The sequence below is a fragment of the Lolium rigidum genome, chromosome 6, assembly GCF_022539505.1.
Source record: "Lolium rigidum isolate FL_2022 chromosome 6, APGP_CSIRO_Lrig_0.1, whole genome shotgun sequence".
Classification (NCBI taxonomy): Eukaryota; Viridiplantae; Streptophyta; class Magnoliopsida; order Poales; family Poaceae; genus Lolium; species Lolium rigidum.
The window spans coordinates 252775019-252797094 of NC_061513.1; the positions used below are offsets into that span (position 1 = coordinate 252775019).

The 22076-nt window shown below is 48.8% G+C and overlaps 1 protein-coding gene and 1 long non-coding RNA gene across 2 annotated transcripts; both read left to right on the top strand.

Moving 5' to 3' along the window:
* The first annotated feature begins 211 nt into the window (after positions 1-211).
* Positions 212-1278, top strand: LOC124659060. Its single transcript, XR_006989433.1, has 2 exons — positions 212-329; positions 779-1278. It is a non-coding gene; the product is annotated as an uncharacterized LOC124659060 (long non-coding RNA).
* Positions 1279-2438: 1160 nt separating this feature from the next.
* LOC124663956 (cytochrome P450 710A2-like) lies at positions 2439-3590 on the top strand. Its single transcript, XM_047201582.1, has one exon. The coding sequence runs from the start codon at positions 2439-2441 to the stop codon at positions 3300-3302; it is 864 nt and encodes a 287-aa protein (XP_047057538.1). The 3' UTR covers positions 3303-3590.
* The last annotated feature ends 18486 nt before the right edge of the window (positions 3591-22076 follow it).

Here is a 22076-nt window from a genome sequence, read left to right on the forward strand (position 1 = left end):
GTGCATACTCAGTAGATTTATAGGCACTAGTATGAGCTCGATTTTTTTACTTTTTTGTTTCTTGTTATGCATAGGCATAGCTGAAATTTTGCATATTTTTCAGGTTCGTATCATATTGGAGGAGGCCGACGTGTTGAAGGGCGACAAGCAGGGGTTCTAGGAGGTTGTCTTGGTGGTGAGCTGGGAGGAGGAGTAGGCGTGTTACTGAACGTCATTGGCGACATCAAGAAGCGCAGCGTGGTGGCGCTCCGGTGGATTGACTGCAAGGTCTCCGTCGAGAGTAGCGCTGCTCCTGGCAGTCGCACTTCTCTGAAGCCCTCACCTAACAGGTTGCCACCGCACCATTCTCTGTTTGGTTCAGTACATGTTGCTGTGCATGTTTTGTTCAGTTGTGTTTGCTGAATGAGTGAAGAGTGGCAAGCAATCTTGTCTTTTTTGCCATGTTCTGGGGAAGCCCTGTCTTTTACTCGATCGAATCGATCGCCCCTGTTTTCCGTTTCAGATATAGATCCTTGTAGTTGTATATACATGCTCCAGAATGGAAATCTTTGATAAATGAGAATTTGTCCTTTCCTTGTGGGGAAGAACAACCAAGTTCTTTTTTGTTCTTTTTATGCTTTCTCAAACTGAATGTCAGATTGATGACATGTATGCAGCACTGTATTTCATCTTGTGGTCTTGAATAAATTAGCCTTGTAGTAGTATGCCCTCGTTTTTTTTTTTGATTGTTTGCTGCTTGTTATGTGTAGACATTGCTGAATTCTTGTATATTTTTCAGGTTCAAATTATATCGGAGGAGGATCTGAAGGGTATGAAGCAGGGCTATGGGATGCAAGTTGAGGGAGAGGAGGGAGGCGCGGTGTTGAGCGTCATCGGCTACATCCAGAAGCGCATTTTGTAGGAGATCCAGTGGCAGCGGATTGACTACAAAGTCTCTGTGAAGAGTAGCGCCCCTTCTGGCAGTCACTCTTCTCTGAGGCCGTACCTTACCTATGAGGTTACAACCGCACCACTCTGTTTGGTTCAAGTGTGTCTGCATGAAGAGTGACAATCAATCTTGTGTTCCATGTTATGTTCTGAGTTGCCCTGTCTTGTTCAAGATGGAATGGACGGGCCCTGGTTCCCGGTCCAGATGTGGATCCTTGTATCGCTGTTTTTGCGGTTCCAGTGCCACCACTGTTTTTAGTCTTCTATAGCCGTTTGGTGGGTTTTTACAATGGAGTAACAGGCTTGTAGTGATGAGTACATATTGCCATTTTGCAGTTCCAGCGGCACATATTTCTTCTTGTTTTGTTTATTCTATACTTGTATTCCTAGCTAGGGCTTTCTTCCAGAGCCGCGGGCGGTCGACTCTACATTGGTGCACCAATTGCCTTCAGTGTGTCGCACTTTCATCAACTCTCGACGACACCGTCAAGTAGCCGGCTGTGGCGGCGGCTTATTCTGGCATCGAATTGTAGTAACATCATTTGTGTAATGTAATGCTTGAGGGGAGCAGTTTGTAACAGTGTTAAGTGGTTGCTTTACACGTTTAGTCCGAGGTTATTCTTAACACTGGTGGAGCTACGCACTAGGATAGGAGTTGTGCGGTTTTATTTGGTTATTATTAATTTTGAAGAGTTTTTATATGTAGTCCCTGCGTTTTAGAAATAAGTGTCGCTGATTTGTCTAGATTCGCATGTATATAGACGTGTTTTATGGTGTAGATATATGCCAATTTAGACAAATGGTGCGACTCTTTAGTTTTGAAGAGAGGATTTAGAAGCAGGAGGAGGTTGAATTGAATCGATGGGGTGGTCACTCTTTAGCCCGTCCACGGCAGGTAAATAAAACCACAGACCTGGCCCGGCGTAGTGCAAAATGTTTTGAAAAATTATGTGATGCAAGGTAATGTCCGCAAATAGGGGTTGGGCACGTGAAAAATCTATTAGTAGCATTTTACGCGCACGTACGAACAAGTTTGGTTGCAAGCGATGGAGGGAATAAAGAGGAGCTTTATTAATCGATCGATGGAGCTTCATTGTGACGCGCGCGCGAGCGAGCGAAGCCGGCCTGGTGGAGCACGGTTGGATCGGATGAGATGAGATGAGATGAGATGAGGATGATTTGACATGCAGGTGCACGTGTGGATCTGATCGGATCCATGTTTCAGTATTGTGTTATGCGTCGATGACGTAGCAAGAAGCAGAGTAGTAGTATGTGATGAGATAAGTTTGAGGCCCGGCCTGCTGTAATCAATACATAAATCATACGTGCACCAAGAAGATGGAAGGAGCAAGAGTGCCTTGTTGTTTAATTTCCCGATCAGAAGGAAGAAGCAAGAGTAGCTAATCGATCAAGCAGAAAAGAGGCGACCGAGCGAATCCACGCGGCCGGGTATCGAAACAATTCACGTACGGGAGGACGAAAAAGAAAAGAGAAATAAATTAAGAGGGAGGATGCGGAATTCACGTGAAGGAAGGCATGCGTATGTACGCCCGGGCCAGCTGCACAGCGCGACACGAGAAGAGAAGGACTTCCGCGCTCGCATCTGGAAATCCGCCCGTTCAGCAACAGCCTCTTCCGCGACGACCACAAGGACCTGCGCGCGCCTCGTCGACTACTGGATGCAGGACGAGGCCGCGACGGCCGGGAACCCGCCGCCCGCGCACACCGACGACGAGGAGCTCGGGGGTTTCCTGTTCGACTTCCTCTTCGCCGCGCAGGACGCGTCCACCTCCTCCCTCTGCTGGGCGGTCTCCGCGCTCGAGTCCCACCCGGACGTGCTCGCGCGCGTGCGCGCCGAGGTGGCGGCCGTCTGGTCGCCGGAGTCCGGCGAGCCCATCACCGCCGAGAAGATCCAGGGGATGAGGTACACGCAGGCGGTGGCGCGCGAGGTGGTCCGGTACCGGCCGCCGGCGACGCTGGTGCCGCACATCGCGGGCGAGCCGTTCCAGCTCACCGAGTGGTACACGGTGCCCAAGGGCGCCATCGTGTTCCCGTCCGTCTACGAGTCCTCCTTCCAGGGCTTCCCGGCGCCCCACGCCTTCGACCCGGACCGCTTCTTCTCCGACGCGCGCAGGGAGGACGTGGCCTACAAGCGCAACTTCCTGGCCTTCGGCGCCGGCGCGCACCAGTGCGTCGGCCAGCGCTACGCGCTCAACCACCTCGTGCTCTTCCTCGCGCTCTTCGTCTCCGTCGCCGACTTCAAGCGGGACACCACGGACGGATGCGACGACCCCGTGTACATGCCCACCATCGTGCCCAGGGACGGCTGCTCCGTCTACCTCAACCAACGCTGCGCAAGCTTCCCGTCCTTCTGAGCTGGTCTTCCTTGTCCCATTATTCCGTCCTCCTCCTGCCGCTTCCTCCCTCCTTGTCTCTCTCTTCTTTCCTTCATCCATCTGGTCGTGTCGAGTGATGATCTGTACTAGGACCAACCCGGTGTTTCTTCTGTTAGTTCATTCCATTGGACCATTCATCAAATTATTTCATTTCTCATTGCTCTAGTGCTAGCAGATATGTCGCGTACCGTGTGCTCATAGTAGGGTTCGATCAATATGTCATGTCTGAAATGGAAGTTTGCAGCTCACTGTGTCTGGAGCACAAAAGTGTGATCCACATGTATGTATACTTTGAATCGCTATTAGTACGTGAAGGCAGTTAGGGTCTATTTTATCTATTATATACTAAAAGCAAAATAAGGGGTTTTGAATAGAGACACGAGGTTAACCACATCACCCAAATTATTATTTATCATTGGATCTGTAATGCATGGTCAGGATTTAACGAGGGATGAATAACTACGTAACCGTACACATGTATAACACGGACGTGAACTTGACACGATCTATTTATTTCTTGGCAAAATATCTAGACCACCACAATTAATTAAGTCTATAAAAAATGTCTATAACTCACGGCTGGGATTTTATGGAAAAAAAGTAGTACCATTTTTTTCTATTTGACACGGGAAGTCAAGTCACGGAAAAGTGTAGTTTAATGAAAAACATGGAAACCTGAGTCTCTTACATATACGATTAAAGGGTATTGCCTTTTTTAACTGTAGGAGTCCTATTTGATCACGTCTGAGTAAGCCATAAACGTACGTGCCTATTTGCTTATCCTGTCCAGACTAATTTTCTAAAAAGTTTAGATGAGTGTACCATGCAAGAGCTGGAACGTGTCGCGTGTAAATACCATGGCAATATCTCTAGACTAGAACGTGAAACATATAAAAATCAGAATTCAGATTTTTTTAGTAACCACATGCACCATAGGCCACCCCCGCAGTAGCTGAGCGAGAGTGCCGCTGAGGAGAACGCGTTGTGTGTCGAGCTGCTGCCGTCTTCCCGCCATCGAGCCCGGCAGCCAAGACCATGGTGGACATTATGGTAAATAGTGTGAAGTGATTTATATTATACATAAATTGAGTATATTTAAACAATCGGAAGGAGAAAAAATTAATCCCTCCCTCTTGAGAAGAATGTAGAAGATTTTTCTAAACTCAGATGTATTTTTACATTAAAAAGTTTATAGATTATTTAAAATTAAAAAACTTAGAACAACCTTTCCGGGATAGAGGTAGTGAAAAGTAGAGCACGTGTACGTATGATATAAAAAAAATCATATTATCCGTAAATATTGCACACGAATCTGGCTCCATAATTAGCTCGAAGCGTTGGATACAAGTCATTCTCCACAATTTCAGGTAGTATACGATGGGTCATTTTCCTAAGCGCACACACTCATGCATGGTGAGTGCATGATACCGTGTGTACATCACACATACATGCCATGGGGTTTATCACAACTTATTATTAATCAGTTATTATGAGGAAACTGTCTAATTGGTTTCGGAGAGTGAATAAGCCGCGTGTTAGATAAATTATATTCGATAGATTGCAATGTTTTAAAGAAACATGTGAGAAAAAGCTCTGTAAATGACTATAAGTAATTTATTATATGATTTTGGATTTCAAACTCACTGCTATGTTTGGCTACATTTGTTTACGAAATTTTTCAAATGGTGATTTCAAGACAGACATGTCCAACTTCTAAGCCCGGTTCACACAAATTTAGGGTTATATTGATTCGGACTTCGGGTGAGAGCGTATGATGCAGTAAAATAAACAATAATTAGGTTCATATTTCTAATTTATTATTATTTTAATACTGTTGTGCGGTGGATTTTAAGTTGTTTTATCACACTAGCGTAATGATATACAATCAAGAGAAGATTGCTCCATGTGCCTCAAGAGTTAGTTTTAGAATGATCATGTGAAAAACTTTGGAGTTCTTATTTGGAATCAAACTCAATGATACATAAGTAATCTGTTAGCATAGTTGGATTAAACAGAAAATAGAGTGAGAACAATATATATATTTAGGTTGTTCGTCGGTCTATCATTAGAGAGAACAATGGTGCAAGTGTAAGAGGAGAAATAACAGTATGTTGGATTCTCATGATAAAAAACCAATAATGCAAGGTTACACCTTCAATATCAACTCAAAAAATGGTGGACTTTTAGTTAACAAAAAATAGAAATTTTAGAATATGTGACATGGTATTAATGGAGATGTCATGGTATCTATTATTCACAATTTTTTTTTCAAAAATAATATCACAAATGTGACGTTTTACCTCATATAATTTTGTGGGAGAATTTCAAATTTGTGTTATCTATGACATCATAAATTTATATCATCATGAGCTTTAACCTGCTAAAGATGATGCCCTCGCATTTGCGAGGGCCACCTTGCTAGTTTGAATAAATTTGAGATTTTAGTTAAACACAGATAGTTCCATGGTTTGCTGGCTCTACAAGGAAATGGTTCCAGTTCCCTTCTTCTGTGCATTCCCTTCTCATGCCAATTTGTAGCTAAAAATTAATCTTGCTAGCCTTCCAGATAAATGATAGAAAAGGAAATCTCTGTCGAGAATTTTACACGAATTATACATCATTATGCTGCTGTACCGAATATGTTCTGAATGCTGTCTGTTGAGATTATTTCCCGGTATGAAATATGCTTGCCTACAAATTTTACAAATTTTTATTACTGAAATCATTGTACAGAATTTTGGCTATTTTCAAGTATTCTTCTATCTTGTGGCTTGTTCCTTTTTGTGCTGCTTCAGTGAACCTCAATTGTTTCTAAAATTAATGTCGTTCAGTTTGTTGACTGAACTAGCATTTCAGCTTCTGATTAGAGGTCAGACTAGCCAAGTTGGGGATACAAGAACCATGCTAAATACTAGGAGTATGATATTTCACTAACACAGTAGTCATGTGTGCAAAGTAAACCATCTAAACAGTCAACCACTGGTTATTTCGGTCTAATTAAACTACCGAGTAACCAATTACATTGTAGAATTAGAGAAGTTTTGTTGTGAATGCAGCTTGTACATAATGGTGTCAATTTGCAATTTTATTTTGTACGATCCCTGTGAGTCTGTGAACCCAATTTATATCTCTATTCACATACTGCGGACAATTTGCATCATATAGATATTTATGTCTGCAAGCATGCGTGGCTAGTTAGCTTGTATTTGTGTGCATGTACAGGTGGAGCATACGTATGGACAAAATATCCACATCAAATTCTTGGCCTCCCTGGATCCCTGTCTGTATATACCTATATAAACTTTCTCAATTGCCCTTTAAAAAAGTAAACTTTCTCAATTATATAAAAAAAGGAACCAACAAATGCAACACCAAACTGATATCATTATTGTTGTAAATATAGTGATTTTAAGAAGTACGACAATTTAATTCCAGAATTCAGTGCAATAGGGAAATAAATCTAGCATGTATATACACAAAGGAAAATCAATAGCATGTTGATAAGAACAGAGCTAATGTTACTGTCTACCAAATCACTATCTGCAGAAAAGATCGACTGATTCCAGCTCCTAGGGCTTACAAGTTACAATATTCTCCCAGAAAACATTACCTCAATACTAGTCCAGCGATTGAAAAAACAGTGTCGTAGTTGTGCTCTTGCTTGAGTTTGGCAACCAGCAACTCAAGAGGTCAAGCCTAACAGCTGTTTATGAATTAATTGAGTTGTCTATCTTGATCAGAAGTCAGACTGTAATATGAATCTATCAACTTCAGACTTGAGAAATAACTACACCAGATTAATGTACAGTAACAGTAGCTCCAATTTATTTATAAATCTGCAGCCCAGTAGTGCACAAACGCTGGTCTCAACTCTCAAGTCACAATATCACACGCACATTATTGAATCATATATCTGCTGCCCAGTGCCCCAGCATGGTTGTTTGCTAATCCATGTCTATGGTGAAAAGGGCTATATTATAAGGGCAAGTGTGAGAAACTATCATGAAAATTCAGAATCCCATTTACTTGTTCTTAACTAATCTATTATAAAGTGTGAGAAACTATCATGAAAATTCAGAATCCTATGTACTTGTTCTTAACTAATCTATGCAATTTGGACATATATCGGAAGGGCTTACTCAGTCATATCATATGGAGACCACGCTAGCCAGACAGGGCGCATCTAGTGTCCGGATCAAATCGCGGATCTTGTAAACCTGCATCCAGTGCTTGTTGACGACCAGTAATTTTCCTTGGGACTCCACAAAATCATCTGTTTTGTACGTCCTCACCCTGATGTGCGCCCGGAGGTGTGGGGCATATCTTGTTTCATCAACGCTCCAACAACTCATCAAGCAGAAGCCCCTTTCAATCCCCAGGGAAAGGAAATTGTAGCTGTGCACAACCAGGTCTTCATCTTCCAAGTTAGACACGACCGGAATCTCAACCACAGACAGCGGCTTAGCGCCATCGACATTGATCTTGTATCCAGCGATGGCCTTTGCAGTCCTCGATAAGCCGAGGAAGAGCCCAGGGCTGTGCGGGATGGCTCCGTTGACGAACGGTAGGCAGTTCTTGTCATCCGCCGTCGACCACCTGTTGGAGTTGGTGTCGAACGCGTAGGTGCCCACATGCCCGGTCACGGACACCAGTATGCGGGAGCCCACGGCGGCGTAGGACTTGACGGTAACGCTGGGCGGACAAATGTAATCCCCTGGGGTGAGTTCCCAGGGAAAGAATGGCGGCCGCTTCAGGCGGCTCCACTTGCAGTTGGTTAGACGGCCGTCGACTTCCCGTGCACTCGAGAGGTCGAGGACCTCGAACCAGGGCACGAAGTTGAGCGGTCCAACCACGGAGGGGGTTCGGGCCAGGGCGTAGATCTTGTGGTCGACTGGTAGGAGGATCGGGTAGCTCTTGACCGAATTAGGCTCCGGTCCCCGGATCACCGACTGCTTCTCGGTGTCGAAGATGATGGTGCCCGGGCCGTAGCGGCGCCTATCGGTTGAGCAGCCGCCGACGCCGACGATCCACCGGCGGCCCTTCGAGTTGAATGGGATGAAAGACATGTTGTGGTTGCATTTGAGGCGGGCGAGGCGGCGCGGGATTCTCACCGGGGTGTCGCCGCCGCCACCGCTGTCGGTGTAGGGTTCGATCTTGAACACGGAAAAGGCAGGTCTCACGCACCCGTGGCCTACAACCAGGTAGGCCGACTTCTCCACGTCGGCCGTCCTCTGCTTCTTCTCCGGGCGCACGATCTCCTCCGCTTCGGCCATCCTCTGCTTCTTCTTCTTCGGGAGCATGGTCTCCTCCACGTCCATACCTCTTCTACAGGGCGTCCTCTTCATCTTTGTGCGCCGCCGTCGCCAACGCCAGCGCCGCCAGGGGGCGGCGCACGTATCTGATCTGCTCGATTCGTTAGGTTTACTTCAAATATAAAGGCCCAAAACGAGTCCAAATCCGAAAAGAAACAGAACACATCGATCCCGGCACCATACCGACTCGGTGTACTCCACAAATTCAAATTCGAAAAGAAACAGAACTCCAGTACGTGACGTCCATCTGAAAAGAAAACGAGCTACATCTGCAGTACGTGTCCTGTGTAAGGAGTCGTTTTTGTTCAGATGAGAATACGGCCGCTCGGGATTATGTCGGTTTCTTTTTCCAAGATTGCAAGATGTAGGGTCAAGCCCACGGCCCACCTTGGTGGTGAGCATAAAAGCAAGGGAGAAAGACGACTATGCATAGAGGTTTTGCAGCGCCGCCGCCTGTTCCCGCGAGATGCCGAGCGAGCTGAAGCGCGACGCAGAGGATGCTGGTTCCACTTCCCCCAGCCATCGCCGGAGAATCGACGACCCCGACAAGCCGATTTACCTGGTGGTGGAGCACAAGGCCGGGAAGAAAAAGGCCGCCAAGGCCGCCTACTCCATCCTCACCGTCGGCGCAACGACCCCTATGGTCCCTCTGCACCTCAGCCATGAACCAGGCATGTCCTTCGCCGCGGTATCGTCGCCGCAGGGGTCCTGGATCGTCGGCGTAGGCGGGAAAGGGCAGGGTCACACCATCATCTACGATGTCGCGGCCTCCAAGGAGTTTCACGGCCCCGACCTCAGTACCAACAAGATGGATCCCGTCCTGATACCGTTCCGCGGCCAGCTCTACGTGCTCTCGCGCCGCCCCTCCGTCAAGTGGGGCCTCGACTACCTTCCCTGGTTCGAGCGCATTTGGTTCAAGGATGGCCGCCCTAAGTGGAGCCATCTCAGCGAAGATCTCGAGCCGCCGCCCGTCTTCCCGTGCCGCATCAACCCGATCGAGTACAGCAACCCGCCGGAGATTTGTGTCGCCGCCTACGCCACGGTTGGCTCCCATATCTTGCTCTCTGTACAGCAGGAGAATGCCGACAAGGTGAAGAGGAAATACAAGGGGACATGCGGGTACGACGTGGAGAGGGACGTGTGGGAGATGGTGCACGCCATGAATCTTCCTTTCCTCGGCGAGGCTGTGCCCCTCGGCGACCACCTCTTTCTTGGCCGGTCCAGAGACAGGGACGGTGCTGCCGTTGTCTACTCTATGGAGGTCGGCCAATCAACAGCGTCTGGGAAGACCGAGCTGTCCATTAGAGAGGTTAACGTGGTGGTGGCGCCCAGGGGCCGCATTGTTCTTCGGGAACTTCTCTTCCCTTTGGAAAGGGGCTGGTTCTCCTCTGTTTGCGTTCGATCTGCTGATCCCGGCCCAGAGTCAAAGTTAGTAGACAATGTACGTGTTGTTCAACGCAAATACGTTATGGTGGGGTATAATGCTGCTGAGAACCATGCGACAATTGAGAAGCAGCATCGCCAAGTTTACAAACTGGTGGTTGATCCATCTCGTCCTTTGGCTCATCCTTCCCCGGTGGCTTCTGCTTTCACAGTGTAATAATGCCACAGCCCACGGGCCTCTAGTTTTCAGCTGCCGCTGCGTATCCTCCAGTTTTTATTCCTCATCCGTATACTCTTCACATGAGTGATGTATCTTTACTATTAAATTTGGATCGGTGGTGGTCGTCCGTAAAAAAACCAGCTTTAACTTCGTACGTCAAAAATAAACCAATCGTTCGATCTGAGCAGGCTTCGTATCTTACCTCAGAAAAAATCGGCAACGGAAAGACCGGTAGAAGCGGTCCAAAATTTGGATCGGTGGTGGTCGTCCGTAAAAAAACCAGCTTTAACTTCGTACGTCAAAAATAAACCAATCGTTCGATCTGAGCAGGCTTCGTATCTTACCTCAGAAAAAATCGGCAACGGAAAGACCGGTAGAAGCGGTCCAAGATAATCGTAGAACACCTTCCTGAGAGATTCTAGATTGAATCGGTAGTCCTTCCATCATCCGGTATTTTCCTTTTACGTGATCGGTCGTGCTTAGAATTGCAGTAATCCTCTCCGCTCCGCACTGGCGTCCCGTGTCGGGCGAGTCGGGCCACAGGGATGCACGCCTGGCGGGACGAGCACGAAGTCGCCACATACTTGTCGGCCGCCATGGAAGCCGTTCCGATCGGCTGCGACGCTTGTGCCTGACGGTAGACGAGAAAAGCATTTCGGCGCAACCTGGACCGTGAAAGGATCCAGCAGATCGGGTCCAGCATCGTTCCTTTCCTCATCTGTGGTGGCGTCGTTGCGACGGGCGAGCGGCCCCACTTGAGTTCACGGGGACGTCCGGCTTGCCGGTGCAGGACGGAGAGGAAGGTGGAGGGAGGAGCCCATGGGAAGGCCAGCTCGGGAGGAGAGTTGCGGGAACGGAGAGAAGAGAAGCTGACGACAGGATAGGCAGGAGCAGAGGCGCCGAACACGGACAATGGCAATGTGGAGCACTGGAGGTCGACCGGCCGGAGAACGAGTCGCCGCTGAAATAGGACACCGGCAGCGAGGCGTAGTGTGGTGGAGAGCGCCGAGCTGGAGCGGACAGGGAGGCGTGTAGGCGAGGCAGGACCGGTGCGCCCAAGGTGGTCGTCGTTGGACGGCGGGTGTTGGAGGGCAGCCGAGCACCCGAGTATCTGACCAGGATGCGGGGAGAGGAGGCGCCGCTCCTTGACTTGACCTGCAGCTACATTACCCGGATAACAACCCACCGCCCGACGGACCCTGATTGCACAACTGAATAGACATTCCTTCGAACGTTTCGTCCTGCCTGCTCCCGCGAGCGGCAGGGCGGAACCCCAACCTCCGCCCGGCAACCACCCCTTCCTCCGCCTCCTCCCTCCCTCGCCGCCGCCGGAGGGCGTCTCCGGGCAAAGCTCTGGGGCGCCGGCGGCGGCGGGGCCTCCTCTCCCCCTCGTCTGGCGGTGGCGGCGCGGGCCGGCGCAGTCAGCGGGGGCGGCGTCTCTGCGCGAGGAGGCGGCGGCGCCGGACGGTGCGAGGCCTGCGTGGTTCCGGCGAGGTGGCGGCGCGGCTGGCTCCTTGCTGGCGCGTCCCAACGCCGGCGCGTCCGTGGCCATGGGTGGCGGCGGCGGGCCTGGATCCGGGCCGGTGGGCTTAGATCCGGGCCGGGCGTGGACCGGCTCGGGCTGGGTTGGCCTGAGGGTCTCGTCCTGGGCAGCCGGGTGTTGCCCGGTGCCCCGACGGCGAGAGGTTGGTGCGGGTCGAGGCCGTCGGCCGGAGTATGGCCGGGCTGGCAGTGCTCGTGCCTCCTCTGAATTCGTTCTTGGTAGGGACCAAGATGCCATCTCCGGCTTGCTCCGGCCGGAGGATGGTGGGGTTTGGTGGTTGGGAGGGGTGCTCCATTGGTGCGGTGGCGGTCACCGACATCGCCTTTCTGTTGCCCTCCGGCCACCCTTGACCACCGGGGGACGGTGTGTCTCGGATTTTTGTTCCGAGCGGGTCTAGTGTGGCACCACTGGACTCCACGACCTTCAGGGATGCTGGCGGGCTCGTTGGGGTGTTTGCGAAAGCAAAGCAAGGCGTTTGCCATTGCCGGCGACGACGACGTCCTTGGACGCCGTTCATCTTCTTGGAGGCGTGGCCACGACACACAACTTGTCGCCGGTTGCCTGCCCCTGGGCTCTGTCTGCTACCCTAGTTACTAGTGATCCATCTGAGCTCCTCCTCGAAACCCCTTTCGTTGAGGCCATGCGTCAGGCAGTACCCGGCTCCATATAGACGGTGTGTCTCCCCTTTGCGCGACCATTCCCGAGCCTAGGGTGGCTGTCTGTGGTGCGTCGTGGCGGGAGGCACCCCGGTGTTCTTCAACAGCTGGTGGTTTGTCGTGATTGGCATGCGCTGAGACTTAGGCGTTCTCTTGGGGTGGGTGCCGAAGCCTCCGCGAAAGCATTGCACAGCTGGCCTGTGCCGACAACGATGACGCTCGCGAGCGCCATTTTCCTTCCTGGAGGCGCTGTCATGAAGCTTCCCCCTTCGAGCTCTGGAGTTTCGCCGGCTTCACTAGCGTAGTTAGCTAGTTCTCGGGGTGCTGGTGGTCCTCTGTTTGACAGGATGCTCAGTGTGCTAGTCCTGCATGGTTCAGATCCGCGGAGTGGCGGCTCGGGCTTGGGGTCTCAAGCTAAGCCGCCGGTGTTTTGCTGAAGTCTTGGGCGCTCTCGGAGATCTTGTAGTTTAGGGCATAGCCCTGGTCTACTTGTTCCTTTGTAGTAGGCTTTAGCTCTTCACCACCTGGGCTTGTATCTAGAGCTGGTATCCCCAGTTTTTTCTTTTCTTTTCTTTTTTCTTTGTTGCATGCTACCTTGTACTCCTGGCCGGTTGATGGCTTTGTTAATTCAAAGCTGGGCTCGTCGAGCCTTATGTTTAAAAACAACCCACCGCCCAAGTCTTCAGAATGTAGAACCATGTTTAACTGAATAACGAATAACCAGATGACTACAAATCTCCAGCAGTGAACGATGCGATTCAGTAAGAATTGTCTTTGCGAATTGATCAGTAGAACATGTCATCACATCATTTAGTGCGTTAATCAAGGAGGCATGCATATGCTACCGCAAACGGGAGTCTGAACCTCTTCCCCGCATGGCTTCGTCGTGCTTTAGAAATTAGAACCATTTTGATTAGAACACAGGGTGGCATGGCTCTCGAGGTTAAAAGAGTATATCAAATAAAAGTTGAATCTTTAATATAGTAGTAGATCAAATTAAAACATATTACAAATTATTTCTGTAATTTTAATTTGATGTATGGATTATCGTCAGGTGTATGTTGTGTGGATACTTGTGTTGTATGGTTTTGGTAGTTACCAGAAACCAATAAATATAGACTGATAAAATTTGAGTCCATCCAAATATTAGTGTAAACAGAAGGGAGGAATATTTAAATTTCCCCACGACTTAAGCTATGTTGGAGGAAATACTGGAAAAGGAGCGATTTGAGGCTAGGGTAACGATGGTCGATAGATCTAGGCAAAATTGAACCACGCTGCTTTCTTCTTCAAACGTTTATTTTTTGTTCTTTTTTTCAATACGGTGCATGGGCCAGGAGGGGAGAACTGGAGCACAAAAGTTCGTACGAGCAAAGACAATTGCATGGGGACTATTATACATACCTTTTGTAAAGGGTTACATGGATTTATTCTACTGTCCACTTATTCGGAAGTGTCCCGTAGCAACGCACGGGTATTTAGCTAGTCTACATTACTAATAGGACTGAGCATCTCTAACAGACGCACCAAAATGTGCGCGTAAAAAATCACCGAAATACAGCGCGGGAGCGACACGCGACGCTCTAGCAGGCGCGCGAAAATACGGCACGTGCTAAAAAAAATTGCCGTGTGCGGGCTTTTGCGCCATTCTACGCGCCAAAGCTGGCGCGCCGCTTCCAGCGCGCTATAAAATGAGGGGCGCGCGCACCCAACCGCCAGGAAGATTCAACCGCGCGTCGCATCGCCACCGCTCCACCTCGCTCCGCGCGTCGCTCTGCCTCCCCGCGATGTCGCCCCACCGCCGCTCGAGCTCCGGCTACCGCGGTGTCTACGCGCGTCCGAACGGGACCTTCTATGCCGAGATCTGGAGCGACGAGGAGCGCATCAGGTTCGGCACGTTCGAGACGGTGCACGAGGCGGCGCGAGTACGACGCGGTCGCCTGGCGCCTCGGCCGCTCTCGGTGTTCGATGAACTTCGACGATGTCTGGACGCGGCAGCAGGCGGAAGCCCTCACGCCACCGCCACCGGCCGTCACGCGCGAGGCAAGGCAGCGCCAGCGCGAGCTCGAACAGCGCCTCGTCGTCGCCGAGCGTGAAGAGCGCATGCACCTTGAGTGGGCGCGGCGCTTCCTGGAGGACGTGGCCGCGGTGGTCGCCTTCTACGCCGAAAAGGAAGAGGCGAAGGCGGCGCAGAAGGCGGCGAAGAAGCACGGTCGGGGGGCGGAGAGGGCGAAGAAGGAGACCAAGAAGAAGGAGAAGGCCGCGAAGAAGAAGGAGGAGAAGAAGAATGGCGCCGGTCCGTCGACCATCACCGTCGACTCTTCCTCCTCGGATTTCGAGTGGACGTCGACTCCGGTGTCGTCCACAACACCGAACTCCTCCGACTTCGACTGGGACTCCGATTAGTGTAGTCTAGTTTTAAGAAATTCGGTTGTAGCAAATGTGGGTTGAACTTTGCAATATCTTTATATTTTCAGTATATTTTACATTTTGTTTTATCTATTTACATATGCAATTGGGTGAAAATTGTTGTTTTTGGACTAGCTCTTGCCGACCCCGCGCGCTATAAACCCAAATATACAGTACCTGATATAGCGCGGCTGTTGGAGATGCTCTTAGATCGGGCATAGCTGAGAGCTCACCTTGTGAGTTCTCGGTGACAATACTATCACTTACGTCATACAGCCAAAAAAAGAGATAAGAAATTACAGAAAAGAAAAGTCCTGCTACAGAGATCGAAAACTTGAAACACACAAGCTTCTCCGTAAGCGACGCCCCAAGAAGGAAACAATGCACAAACACTGTCGTCGTCCGATCATAGATCTTAGGTTTTCACCCTGAAGAATGTCCTCCCTTTCAAAACAATGCCTTCAACAAGAACATTGCTAGGCACAACCAATTAAGGCCAGGCCTTGTATTTTCACCCCTGAAAGATAGAACTTTGAACTACTCTTGTGTAGTCGCCCCCACATACAACTCGTTGTTTAAAGTCACGACGCTCCAAGCCAATTCCACCTCACCACCAAGATCTGACCACCATTGCTCTTCCACCGATCTCGGCTTTCATGACCTTCTCCGCCAGCACCATGGAAAGAAAACGAGCTCCATGATATTAACTGCCAGCAAAGCTTCGAAGCGTTCCCTCTGAAACCAAACGGTTGGATAAAAAACATGGGTGCGCCCGACCGAAAACACCCACTCCAGCAATCTTCAGGCATTGATCGCACAATGAATTTTGTCGGCAGGACCTTCCGGAACACGACAATCCAGCCAGCCTCGTGGGAAGAAGCTTCCGACCGATCTTCACTTGGCGCGAGAGAAACCCTAGGACAACCACCTTTATTTGGTAGAACGGCAGGCCCCCTCGCCGCCGCCCACCGGTCGACCTCATCAGCGGAAGAGGAGGCCGCCACCGACCACAAACCCGTTAACGAGTCGTCCGCCGCCACCCGAACACCGAAGAAGGCGACCAAAAAGGCTATTCATGATATTGCACACGAGCTAAAGTCAAAAAGGCTAGGGGGCATATTTCTCAAATTGGACTTCGAGAAAGCCTACGATAGGATGAATTGGGACTTTCTGCGGGAAGTTCTACACCGCAAAGTTTTCTCGGGTATGATGGTCCATAGATTAATGCAGTTGGTCTCGGGTGGCCAGACTGCGATTAACGTTAATGGGGAGATCGGCCCTTATTTCTGCAACTCGCGGGGCGTGCAGCAGGAAGACCTGCTATCACCAGTCCTATTATGGTGGATGGGCTGGCAGCGATGCTAACTATGGCTAATGAGGCGGGGCACATTCAGAGGGGTGGTTCCGCACCTCATTCCATGGGGAGTTTCGCACCTTCAATATGGCGATGGTACGATGATCATGATTGAGCCGAGAACATTGGGGGTTGTGAATCTCAAGCTACTTCTCCTTGATACGTCTCAAACGTATCTATAATTTTTTTATGCTCCATGCTTGTTTTACACCAAGTCATATGTGTTTTGTTTACACTTCGTTGCACTTTTACATGATTTCCGGCACTAACCTATTAACAAGATGCCACAGTGTCAGTTCCCTGTTTTCTGCTGTTTTTGTATTTCAGAAAAGTTGTAGAGGAAATATTCTCGGAATGGACGAAACAAAAGCCGAAGTCAATATTTTACCGAAACAAAGACAAAGTCCAGAGGGGGGACGAAGAGACGCAGCAGGTCGGCCAAACCACCCCTAGGCGCAGCCTGGACCTGGCCCGTGCCTAGCGTAGGTCTAGGCCCACCAGGCGCCCAACCGACCTCAATTCTCCGCCTATTTATACATCTTCTCGGGAAAACCCTGGATACCCGAGCCTCCATCCACGAAAAGTTCCGTCGCGGCCGCTATCGCTGAACCCATCTCGGGGGTTCTGAAGCTCTTCCCGGCACCCTGCCGGAGGGGGAAATCATCGCCGGAGGCATCTACATCGCCATGCCCGCCTCCGAAGTGATGCGTGAGTAGTTCATCCCAGGACTATGGGTCCATAGCAGTAGCTAGATGGTTGTCTTCTCCACTTTGTGCTTCATGTATCGATCTTGTGAGCTGCCCTACATGATCAAGATCATCTTTATGTAATCCTATATGTTTGGTTTGCTAGGATCCGATGAATATTGAATACTATGTTGAGATTGATTATATATTCATGTCATATGTTATTTGTGATCTTGCATGCTCTCCGTTGCTAGTAGAAACTCTGGCCAAGTGGACACTTGTGATTGCAAGAGGGGGTATTTATGCTCGATAGTAGGTTCATGCCTCTAGTTTCCTGGGAGAGTGACTTTATAACTTCTGAGGTTGTATATGTGTTGTTGCTACTAGGAAGAAAACAACAATGTTTTATCCAAGGGTAATTCTATTGTTTACCACTACAAGAAAAGTTGCCATGGCCGACGAAGTTGAAGTCGCGTCGTGGTTCTTTGGTGTACCATGGCCGACGATTTTTGGTCCCTCCGTGGTGCATGTCAAAAAAAAAAAATTTCTCGTTTTTGAGGCCACCTAGCCCGACGAAAGCGGCCAAAACGTCGTGTATGGTGGCCCGGGACGTGGTGCATCTCGAAATCTCGGGTTCGCCGGCCGAGTCAACGCAAATCCGCACCGCCGAGGGATGTAGGGCCCGGATGGCAGCCTCTGCGCCATTGTTTTTTTCTCGATCGCGCCATCTCGTTCAACGTTCTCCGATCGAGCCGTTTACGATGCGGGATCATGGGTCCCGCATGTCATCCTCTATGAACCAAAATTCTTTCTATTCTTGGATTTTTTGACCCCCGATTTACGGCTACTTCCTTTTTCTTTTGATCCCTTGCCGCCTTGGAAACGTTGAGACCGCTGCTTGCTAAATGGGACCCGCATGTCATCCTCTATGTGCAATCAACTTTCTTTTCTTGGAGTTTTTTTGGCACCTCAAATTTGGTCACTTGCCTTTTTCTTTCGATCCCCTGCCGCCTCTCAAACGGTGATACCGCTGCTGCTAACTCGGGACCCGCATGTCATCCTCTATGTACTATAAAACTTTCTTTTCTTGAATTATTTTTGGCACCTCATATTTGGTCACTTACCTTTTTCTTTCGATCCCTGCCGCCTCTCAAACGATGATACCGCTGTCTGCTAAATGGGACCCGCATGTCATCCTCTATGTACTATAAAACTTTCTTTTCTTGGAGTTTTTTGGCACCTCAAATTTGGTCACTTGCCTTTTTCTTTCGATCCCCTGCCGCCTCTCAAACGGTGATACCGCTGCTGCTAACTGGGACCCGCATGTCATCCTCTATGTACTATAAACTTTCTTTTCTTGAATTATTTTTGGCACCTCATATTTGGTCACTTACCTTTTTCTTTCGATCTCATGCCACGTTTGAAACGTTGAGGAACCTGCGGGCTCATGGGACCCGCATGTCATCCTCTATGTACTATAAAAGTTTATTTTCTTGGTTTTTTTTCACCCTCTGATTTTTGGCAATTTCTTTTTTCTTTTGATCCCCTACCGCCTCTCAAACGGTGACACCGCTGCTACTAAATGGGACCCGCATGTCTTCCTCTATGTACTATAAAACTTTCTTTTCTTGAATTATTTTTGGCTCCTCATATTTTTTCACTTGCCTTTTTCTTTCGATCCCCTGCCGCCTCTCAAACGGTGATACCGCTGCTGCTAAATGGGACCCGCATGTCATCCTCTATGTACTATAAAACTTTCTTTTCTTGAATTATTTTTGGCTCCTGATATTTTTTCACTTGCCTTTTTCTTTCGATCTCATGCCACGTTTGAAACGTTGAGAGACCTGCTGGCTCATGGGACCCGCATGTCATCCTCCATGTGCTATAAAAGTTTCCTTTGTTGGATTTTTTTTCACCCTCTGATTTTTGGCTTGCCTTTTTCTTTTGATCCCTGCCCCCTTTGAAACGTTGAGTAAGTCTGTTGGCTCAAGGGACCCGCATGTCATCCTCTATGTCCATCAAATTTCTTTTCTTGGATTTTTTTCACCCCCTAATTACTAGCTACTTTCTTTTTCTTTTGATCTCAAGCCGCATTACAAACATTGAGACCGTCTGCTGCAAAATGGGACCCACATGTCATCCTCTATGTACAATAAATCTTGGATTATTTTTGGCTCTTGATATTTGGTCACTTGCCTTTTTCTTTCGATCTCATGCCACCTTTGAAACGTTGAGTAAGCTGCTGGCTCATGGGTCCCGCATGTCATCCTCTACGAACAATAAAAGTTTCCTTTCTTGGAGTTATTTTTGACCCCTAATTTCGGCTATTTGCCTTTTTCTTTTGATCCCCTGCCCCCTTTGAAACGATGAGGACGCTCGTTGGCAGGTCGGTCCCACATGTCATTCTCTATGAACAATAAAAGTTTCCTTTGGTGGATTTATTTTTGACCCCTAATTAATTTACGGCTATTTCCTTTTTTTTCTTTTGATCCCCTGCCGCCTTGGAATTGTTGAGAATGCTTGCTTGCCTCATTTTTCTTTTGGTCTGTGTCGCCTTGGAATTGTTGAGACCGCTGCTACAAAATGGGACCCCGATGTCATCCTCTATGTACAATAAAGTTTCTTTTCTTGGATTATTTTTGGCTCCGATATTATGTCACTTGGCTTTTTCTTTCGATCTCATGCCGACTTTGAAACGTTGAGGATGCTTGCTGCCTCATGGGTCCCGCATGTCATCCTCTCGAACGATAAATGTTTTCTTTTCTTGTATTTTTTTACCAACTGATTTTTGGCTTTTTTTTTATTTTCGATCCCCTGCCGCCTTTGAAACGTTGACGACGCTTGCTGGCTCATGGGTCCCCGATGTTAGCCTCCCGTACAAGAAACATGTGATATTTTATTTTGCGGACAATAAACGTCGTATTTCGCTCTGAGCTATTGCAAACGGATAAATTAAATCTTTATATCTACATAAACAAACTTATATGTTGAATCTCCTTGTTTTTTGTTTTTGCGAAGCATAGGACTTTCCTGGGTTTTTTTTTGAGAAAAATTCGACCTTTCCTGTTTTGGAGTGGGCTGAAATTGTACGAGTCAAAAGGCCCAGCAGGATAGTTCGAAGGCCCAGATGTCCAGATACTGACCCAATTGAAATCTTTCTTTTCTTGGATTTTTTTCACACCCCGATTTACGGCTACTTCATTTTCTTTCGGTCCTGTGCCGCCTTGGAAGCGTTGAGACCGTCTGCTACAAAATGGGACCCGCATGTCATCCTCTATGTACAATAAAGTTTCTTTTCTTGGATTATTTTTGGCTCCTGATATTATGTCACTTGCCTTTTTCTTTCAATCTCATGCCGACTTTGAAACGTTGAGGAAGCTGCTGGCTCATATTGCTTTTGGGATTCTTCATGGTGCTATGACCTATTCCAACGCATACAGAGATAGAATTCACATGAAATCACCACTTTCGATAAAAAGGTAGGGGAAGACGAGGGTTTTGCGTGGAATCGTGTTAGGAAGGTCGTTAGAGTCTTAGAGCCCCTCTTGTGTTGGGTCCCAATATGGATTCATAACAGTGGTGTAATGTTAAAATCTCTATACCTAGGGTTTAGGTCCTGACTTTAGATCTCGTTTAGGTCTAGTGTTTAAGTTTAGGTTTTGGGGGTAGGATTAGATCTAGACGCTAACCATATATGTATACCCTAGAACACTAGATATAGAATTTAATCACGACTTATACCCTAAACCCCACACCCTAAGACGTAGGATTAGACACTAAAACCTATAACCTATCCATACTAAAATAATATATCTCGTGATCGGTGTTAAGAGACACATGATCACAGAGAGGTTATTTTTATGTTTTACCACCCGTTTTTCTGGGTTATATGTCATTTTTTTGTGGGTCCCCTCGTTTTCATTTCATGTGTCATCTTGTCATCTTGGTAGTGTACTTGGATCCCATGTGTCAGTTGATTTCTCCATCAATGTGTTTTTTCGTGAGACGTGACTAGTGCATACGAGTTTGGGTCGATGCGATCCTAGAGCCATGGAAAGCTCCCTCGGAGTTAGGGTTTCTGAAACTTCTACCTTTTCAGATATTGAACTTCCTCACTTGTCGGACGTCGTGGCCGGGTCTGACGAATTGGACCCTCGTGACTCCCTTCCAATTAGCCTCCTTCGAGCCCTAGTAAATTGCCCCTTGACAAAGTAGTTGTGATGCTTACACATCAAGACTAGGGCATCGTCTTGTCCCTTGGGATTACAAACCGGTTGTCGGCGTGGATCTCTTCACCTTGTACTCGCACATATGACAAGAGTGTTTAGACATGGTGATATCTCGATACTTTTTTTAGGGTCTTGCTCGATTGTTGGAGCGTGGTGCCCATGAGGCCACCGTTCTTGATGGTGGAGTCACGTAAGCCCAAAGGTTAGGGGGGTAAGGTGGGCGTGGCGGCGTGAAAAAACACTGATGCCGCCTTGAAAACCCACCACTTTGCTTGCCTTGCTTATATGCACATGCACATGCAAAAGAGTGGCAACCCAAAATTTCAAAGGAGGGAGCGGGAACAGCTAATGTAATAACAATATAAGTACTGATAAAAGGAAATTCGCAGGCCTGGGCTGCGAACCATGGAAATCTTTGGGCCAACATTTCCGTTGTGTCTCGCTTGTAACCGTCGGATGGAAATCGACGGTGGCTGTTGATCCTGGGCAGAACAAAACCTAAGTTAAGTAGCAGTCGCGATCCCCTTTCCCTTCCCCGACCCAAATCCTAACAGCCAGATCGAAGGCCAGCAGCTCCGGCCATCCTCCCCCGCCGCCCCGGCCATCCTCCGGCGCCGCCCTCCGACAATGTTCCAGGACATGCCACCAGATTGACCACCCACGCCCAGTACATGCCGACGGGAGAGGCGCCGCCCAGCAGCCATGTCGCCGCGGCAGCCCGTTCGCCGGCGCGCGCGTGCACCGGTCAGGCGGTGCGCGGCGCTCCGTCGAACTCGCTGCCCGCATCGCTCGGCAGGGCGCTGCAATACGGCGAGGTGGAAGCCGGCACCAGGACGCGATGGCGCCCCTCCTGGCCCTTTTTCCCGGCCGATTCCTCGCTGTGACCGGTCGACGAGCCCCTGGCCGCGCCCTTCCTCGTCGCATCCGTGCGGGTGAGGCCCTCCAGCGGCGCTTGAGGCCG

Bases quoted from the DNA above. Each gene is read 5' to 3' on its own strand.
- LOC124663956 (XM_047201582.1), top strand. From the start codon at position 2,439: ATGCGGAATTCACGTGAAGGAAGGCATGCGTATGTACGCCCGGGCCAG.